This window comes from Trachymyrmex septentrionalis, unplaced genomic scaffold, assembly GCF_001594115.1.
Source record: "Trachymyrmex septentrionalis isolate Tsep2-gDNA-1 unplaced genomic scaffold, Tsep1.0 scaffold21, whole genome shotgun sequence".
In the NCBI taxonomy this organism is placed as follows: domain Eukaryota; kingdom Metazoa; phylum Arthropoda; class Insecta; order Hymenoptera; family Formicidae; genus Trachymyrmex; species Trachymyrmex septentrionalis.
In genome coordinates this window covers 1,757,600-1,765,747 of record NW_017305288.1, presented here as the reverse complement: position 1 = coordinate 1,765,747, position 8,148 = coordinate 1,757,600, and the positions used below count along the sequence as shown (strand labels likewise).

General features: G+C 37.8%; 1 protein-coding gene across 2 annotated transcripts in view; it reads right to left on the bottom strand.

Annotated features, from left to right (window-relative positions):
* Nucleotides 1–8,148, bottom strand: part of LOC108748050 (alpha-2B adrenergic receptor) — a 176,239-nt gene that overhangs the window by 76,044 nt on the left and 92,047 nt on the right. The window contains exons 2-3 of one of the 2 annotated variants that reach the window (XM_018486033.1): nucleotides 5,409–5,786; nucleotides 2,367–2,667 (exon numbers count right to left, since the gene is read on the bottom strand). In XM_018486033.1, coding sequence (XP_018341535.1) covers nucleotides 2,367–2,667; nucleotides 5,409–5,786 — 679 coding nt within the window. Of the gene's footprint in view, nucleotides 1–1,465; nucleotides 2,668–5,408; nucleotides 5,787–8,148 lie in introns of those variants that run through there. The other variant, XM_018486032.1, reaches the window with a different exon arrangement.

Genomic DNA, 8,148 nt, shown 5'->3' with positions numbered 1-8,148 from the left:
TATATATATATATATATGATTCTTTTATTTTTATCTAGATTTGCGATTAATTTTGGACCCTGCGATGTAAAATGATTATTCATCGAGCTTGGACAGCGTGTCGTACGCTGCCACGTTCACATGTGCATACATACGTACATACCTCACATATACGTACGTACGGACAATGCGCGATGGAGAACACAACGATGCGATTAATCGTTTTTATGCCGATTTACTCTTTCGCGATATCTCGTTTAATCGTTTTCAACGAACGAAAGATTGATTATTATTGCTGTACAGTTAGGCTATAATAGAGGAACCTGTTTGTGTAAAATAGAACTTCTGTGTTTCTTACATTTGCTTTCGTACGAAAGAAAACTACATGAATACACTACGTACGTACGCCGCACACCAGCACGCATCCATATACCCTACACGTACGTGACAGAATTATTAAATTCTATACATGCGTGATCCTTCCGTTAAAAGTAACATCGGAGATTCACGATTGGAACGTCGGACGTTTAAGGGGGCTGTCTCGAGCCCGCGACGCGCGAAAATCTAATTAAGTAGGAAACGTATATCATATACTGTCTCGCGTTTTCGCGATTTATTTGTCAGTAGATCTGCCGATGATCTTCAACGTTGGTTGGTGTTGACGTAACCGATAAGTCACGGTGTTCGTAGGAATATACCTTCCTCCTTCGATCGCGTACCTTTTATCGCGATCGTGCACGCAACGCGTATAAATATGCATACAATTGAACACTCTCTTCAATTTTACATTCTGTGCGATTGTGCGTCCCTTGCTCGCAGCGATAGCTGGCCTCAGATAGCGTCGTCCTCAGATAGCGTGCTATGAAGTTTGCAACTCGTTCGTTTATTTTTCCACGATGAAACTGAGGGTAATCTACACAAACATGTGCATGCTGCGTTGCATATACGTACGCAAATTTGAATTGTCATGCCTTTCATAAACGTGACATGAGATTAGGCACGGAAATAACAGTCCTCCATCCATAGCTAACATGTTTCGCCTGCTATCCTCTATAATTCTTTTGTGGTGGAAGCATGGCCAGTAAAAAAAAAAAAAAAAAAAAGAACGCGCGGAGGATGGAGGAAGGAGCGATATGCTGCCTCTTGGTCTCCGAAGCGGTTCGCTTTGTAAGGTATGTCATAAGTTCGAGAGTAAACAATCCGTGCGCTTAGCGGATTATATTCCCTTGGCCAGCCAAGCGAATAGTGGATTTTTCGTTGATCTCGTCGCATGCAGCATGTACAAAGTCCGTGTGAGAGTAAAAGTAGTGGAATTCGATTCTCTGCTCGTTAAGGGACTTGTTTAATGGATCCTCCTAGTGATTGAAAACACGCTGTATCTCGATCAGATTTTTCATACTCTCGTTTTACCATTTGATAACGCAGAAAGAAATATTTTCTTGAGTTTTGACGTTTATGAAAAAAAAAAAAAAAAAAAGCTCTTTTCTAATCAGTTATGGATCTCGCGTATCCAAAATACGAGTTACAATGCGACGTATCTCGCGTTTTTTTGTAAAGAGGTAAAGTTGCACGTTGATTTGACGGTCGCAAAAAAAGTCAATTTTTTTTGGAAGATAACAACAATTCCGAAGGAATATACGAATTCAGAGACGTGTGCTGTCTCTTCTCGATTCGTATTCTTCACACGTGCGATTCTGCAGTTTTCAGTGCTCGCTTTGTATTCCGAAAAAATCAGCGGGAAAACTTTTTTCGATCTGAAACGCAAACTTCTCGCCTTGTCGTAAACTCCTCCGCATTTCCGATTCCATCTTTCGCAAATGTTTCCGCGGCATTGTAAAATTTCACCTTTCTCTTATGATTAAAGTTTCTCTCGAGGATAGCTCGAGGAAGCAGATCGGATGTTGCGCGATGCGATCGAGAAAACATCCTCGGAGTACTATCGGAGTACTATTCTCTCATACCCCCGAGGACGGAAAATATAATTATAATTATCGTTAGCGTCCCTCTTGGTCGACACTGACATATATATCGTATTGCTCACTTAAACAATATTCGGCGGAAAGCACGGCGGAAATCCTTATTGAAGACTGTGTAAATGAAGGGATTCAACGCCGAGTTGGTGTAGCCGAGCCAGAAAGCGATTACGAAGGCTTGCGAAGGTATTTCGAAATCAGGAAAGATTGGCTTGACGATGTAAAGAACAAAGAAGGGCAACCAACAAGCGATAAAGCTGCCCATTATGAAACCCAGTATCATCGTAGCGCGCTTTTCCTTCTTTCTTGCCAGTCTCCTCTTCTCTCTCTCCGGATCGCGCTGCTTCATCTTCCCGTCGGACTCGTCCTTGCCCGCGTGACGCCCTACATCAGCGTGCTCCCTCTTCGACTTACCTACGTGCTTGCGCCCGAAGATCGGCTGGCACAGTCGCAGCTTGAGTGGTTTTACCACCGCGCATCTCGACACCACGCCACTATCCGACGACGAGGGATCAAACTCGGACACCATGTCAACGTCGATGCCAACGCTGGGCGCTCGGCATCGCGCCGCCACCGCCGCTGCCGCTGCCGCCGCCACCGCCGTCGCCGATGCCGATGCTGATGCCGGCACTTTCTGACCTCCTGTCTGCCCGTCTCCGTTCACCGACAGGGTCGCTTTCAGGTTGCTCTTCTGCGCCGGTATCGGTATACTCACCTGCGACAAAGTACACGGTTACCCTGTATAAGTATAACAATTAAACATCGACTTTTCAATTTCTAAAGTCATTTCTTTCTTTTATATATATATATCTGATATTTTAAATTACTCGTACAAATAAGTATTTTTATTTAAGAAAGTTGAATGGAAAATTATCTCTCGCTTGAGGTAAATTTAGCGTCTATTAAAAATTAAACTTAAGTAGGCAATCATCAAGTAATCGCTGCACATTTTATGCACGTGCATATATGCGATATAACAGTCGCCGTATCAGCACTGTCAGCGCTGCGTGGGCATATTACTTTGCCAGAACAGGTTCTTTGCAACTTTCTGGATGCGCAATATTACAAACTGTTAGTTTTTGAGATAAGATTTTGAATATGTAGTAAATTTGTGAAACACGTTGAAAATTAATTCACCGTGAAAGTAAAAAATTCCCATAAAAAATTTCTCAACAATCATATTTTGAATTTTTATGCGAAATAAAAGTTAGATGATATGGAAATTTATTAAAACACGATAAACGTAATGGAATATTATAATATTTTATCGGTGTTGTAATATTTTCTGAATTGTGAAATCAAGAGGAAATTTATTCATCTCCTAACTCTCCTCTCTTTGTTAAAATTAATCAGAGAGTCCCACATGTGAATTTCTTTAAATCTCAGAAATCTAATAAAATTGCACGTTACGTGCATCTATTCTTATGTACATGCGACGTATGATTTTCATACGAATGGGCAAGATTATCACGAGACTCTTTGACATGCAGCTGTTATATGCGAAGCCCGAGGTAACAAAGGCGGGTGTTCTTGCGCTCAAGTTTGAATGAGAATTCGTGTAATTGCGAGACAGTCGAAATGGGAAACTCATCCCCGTGCAATTATCTCCCTGTCTCGGTATAAAACTGTATTTTCGTACGAAATTACAAATCCGACTTCGCTCAGTGGTACGAATTTTCCTCGGTGTTCACCGCTGCATAATCTTGACAAACGAATGGAGTCCAATCTTCTTTTGCAACGAGATTTAATGCTTAACACAAATAGCGATTTATTCTCCGCAATGTATCGACATAAGGGAATGCTTTATGCAGTTTAAAAGCTATACTGTTGAATGATACAAAACGGATATGCGAAACGGTTCATGTTTTTTATTGGATTGGAAGCGATGCATATTCATTTGCCGTAATACGAGTTATCCCATATAAATATTACTCAATAGAGTGTCGATAAAGTTGCTAATGCATTAGCAACTTTGCGTAATTATAAACCAAATCTAACCTATCATCGCATATAAGCGCATATACATACGTACGTATGTATATGCGCTTATATGCGATGATAGGTTAGATTTGGTTTATAATTACGCAAAGTTGCTAATGCATTAGCAACTTTGCGTAATTATAAACCAAATCTAACCTATCATCGCATATAAGCGCATATACATACGTACGTATGTATATGCGCTTATATGCGATGATAGGTTAGATTTGGTTTATAATTACGCAAAGTTGCTAATGCATTAGCAACTTTGCGTAATTATAAACCAAATCTAACCTATCATCGCATATAAGCGCATATACATACGTACGTATGTATATGCGCTTATATGCGATGATAGGTTAGATTTGGTTTATAATTACGCAAAGTTGCTAATGCATTAGCAACTTTGCGTAATTATAAACCAAATCTAACCTATCATCGCATATAAGCGCATATACATACGTACGTATGTACATGTCTGACTATTGACTGACGTATCTCGACATGGAGAATATCTCCATGTCGTCAAAGAGAGGAGAGAGAGAGAGAGAGAGAGAGAGAGAATGCGTGCGTGTGCGTGTCATATATTAATTTTATAATGTTTGACGTAAAGCAATACGATTGTCATCGGTAGAATATTCTCGATACGAGTTTCAATTTATCAAGATATCGATGTATAGTTTACGAAAAGCGATGAAAGACTACAATCTGATGGAATATGACAAGAGACATTCGTATTTAGATCGATTAATCGCATATCCTGATCCGCGATAGTGATACCGTATTGTACCCTCTTTCGCTGGGATCTTTGTCCAATTCAGCTCTACGAACTGTATTCCAATACGAAATATCTGATTCCGAAGATTTACTCTGGTTCTATTTTTACGGTTCATACGATATATTAGGGATATGTGATGAAAGTAACGGTGAATGATGTTGGAATGTCCATATAAGAAAAAAAAAAAAAATAAGGAAGATATTCTCTAAATTCGAACATTTCTTTGACATATTTTTAATGTATATTTATCAGATCTTGCATATTAATTACGTGATTATATATTACAAATAAAAGTAACATAGTTTAATAGATACTAAATTTGAGATTGCTACTTACTAAAGCCGTCAATCGTAATTCAAAATCATAATATTGAGAAAGAGTTACACACTCTAAAGTTAATTATTCTATTAGAGATTAAGTTGGAAGCGCCCATCGCAAAGGCATCTCGTAAGTCTCGTATGAAAAAATTTCTGGAACTATAATAAATACCGCGCAAAGTATAATGATTTCGAGACACGAAATACTACAATACTTTTATAATATTTCGAAAAATAAACTTTTTTTCTGAAACTACAATATCTACTACATAGACTAATAATAATTCATGTATATATTTCCTGATTATTAATTTTATTTCAAATTTCGAGTCGCAGAAATATCCATCGCAGAAATATTGTAGAAATGATTAGAAATTCTACCTTCAGCGTATCCTTCTCTTCCATCGGTATACTAGTGCCTCCGCCAGGATCAGCTTCCGACGTGCTGACGTCACTAGCGAAGTCACATGTGACAATCGGTATCTGAACCGGCTGGTTCTCGATCGTGGCAACATTTTCCATAACTGATCCTGGAGGCTTCTTAGTGTCGGTTGCCGGTGTGCTCTGAGTGAAACTGGTCTGCCTGATGTCAGGCGATTCCGGCGGTACCACACGTGGACGGGGCTGCTTCCGGATGCCGCGACGCGCGCGTGCCTTGGCAGCGAAGTATATACGTATGTACACAAAGACCATGATGCAGGATGGGATGTAAAAGCTGCCCAGAGCAGAGTAAAGGACATACCCGATGTCCTCCGATAGCTGAAACAAAGAAAAGCGGATTCTTCATTTCAATGCTTTTGCATTTTGTCGCAACTTGATATTAATTTTAATGTTAATACTATTTTTTTCTATTTCTAATCAGAAATATAGATGGAATTTGTCTTTCTCCAATCAGAAAAATTTCTTTTCTATATAGCCCTCTTTAATAACACGTGTAACATCTAGACAACAGACAAAAGAAACATAGCTGCGCGCGAATAATTAGTTAACTCTATCCACTTTTACATTCTTGTGACTGTGTAAACATATTTCAAGATTAACAGATGCGATGACTACATTAACGCTTTATATATCAGTCAACAGTCACATTTAACGAATTTGCTGGTTATATGGGTCAATTGATTTTCTGTTGTCATTCGCACGATATGTTCGATATCTGTAAGTGGGTGCAGTAATTCTTCGAAATAAATCCCCCGTTTTGGAAGGCACTCTAACTTTGGCGCTTTATTTCTGAGAAGATCTGATTTCGATGTCGAGGATGCACAACACTTTTACAGCGGCGCTCAGAATGTGCTTAACTAGGTTTACGCCGCCGCGCCCGCGCTGGTACGTTCTGTATACGTGCAACCAACTACGTTACAATCTCGCTTTAAGAACCTCGCGCACGTCCGTCGAGCGCGAATATGAGTGCTAGAATTTAATTTTACTCTTCTCTCTCTCTCTCTCTCTCTCTCTCCCTCCCTCTTAATTCGCGATGCAACGTGCGGTCGCGCGTATAACGCAGGCTTAAACTATATTCAAATTTATGTCGCCGCATAACTCGCGTGCGAACGCGTTTCCTAGCATGCCTTTAACTTTACATGCACTAATATGATTACTGTTAGTAAGTGCAGTACAGCCTTAGTATCTGAGAAGTAAACTCGGTAGCGCGCTACTTAGCTAATATCTCTCGTCACGTCGAATTACGAATGTGCGATTAAGCATAAGCGAGCGATTTATATGAAATATACATAAAAGTGCACAGTACAATTATGTATTATATAATACGTGTATAAAGAAAAGAGCCTGATATGTATAAAGTACCTACATCTGTATACGAACATAATACATTTACATTATATTAGCATATTTATAAATTATTTTCTAAAATTAGTATTAAAATTGATATGGAAACTTGTAAATTTTTCTATAAATACGTATATATTATGTCATTTCTCGAGAAAATGTAGAGAAAATCGAGAAGTGTAATATCTTTGAATGCGAATGCTATTTCATGCACACTTTTTGCTAAAGCTTTTAGTTTTGTCTATGCTTTTAGCAGAATATTCACTTACGATTCATCCCTGAATTGTGCTGTATAATGGGCTCAGAAAGGACAGACTTCCATTAGGGGAGAAACAGATTCAGAAAATTTTAGCTCGCAACTAGGTTAATTAGGTAATTTTTTTAAATTTAAGAATTTACTTATTCGTAATATTCGTTCATGTCCTTTTTATCTCATTCCAAAATACATGCCGCAGAATATTGATATAAATAACATGAATATTGATAGCCATGTACATATTTCCAAAATTAAAATAAAGCATTTGTATTGCAGCACAGTAAATTTATTCGTTTATCAGCTTTATATCATAACGATTGTATATTGTATAGAGACATGCAAAATGCATTAAATAATTAACGTTAAAAAATCAAATTAAATTGACTTAAAAACCAAATGACTTAATTTAGTACTTGATAGATTCGTCAGGTATTAATTTCTTAGAATCGCTCGTGAAAAGCGGAAATTAAACGACCGTGGCGTGAATTTAAATTCTTAGTAGGCACTTAAACCCTCTGCATTCTTATTCCATTGCTTTTCATTATGTCTTCTCTTTCTTCTATACGCATCTTGGCAACAAAATATTTTCTTATTGTGACAAGAAAAGAAATTTTCAAAGATGCACCAGGTGTAGGACCACGGGAGCAAATGCGCAAAATAATGAGCAATTTCTTCAGCTCACGATTTAAATTTATAAAAGCGCGAAAGTCAATGTGCAGTGTCAAGCAGCTTATTTGCCAGTACACCATCGCGAAAATATAGATTTGTCTTTGTCTTCTTATGTTAAAACTGATACAAGTTTGCAAAATACTTTTAATCATCAGACCACTCTGTGAAAGAAATAGTGTTTATTTTTAGAAAAAGTTCTTCATGCGTAAAAGTTTTAGCTGACAGAGACAGTTTAAATTGTTAACAAGATAATTATCTTAAATCTCGACCATTAATTTTAAAAATTCTTGAAACAAATTTTTTCCCTTCTCCATGAAGTTATTAATTATTGTATTTTTCTTTTTTTAAAAAAGTTATATCTTATTAAACAGAATCTTATTCAAAAAAAAGTGTTTAAGAAAAGAATATTTA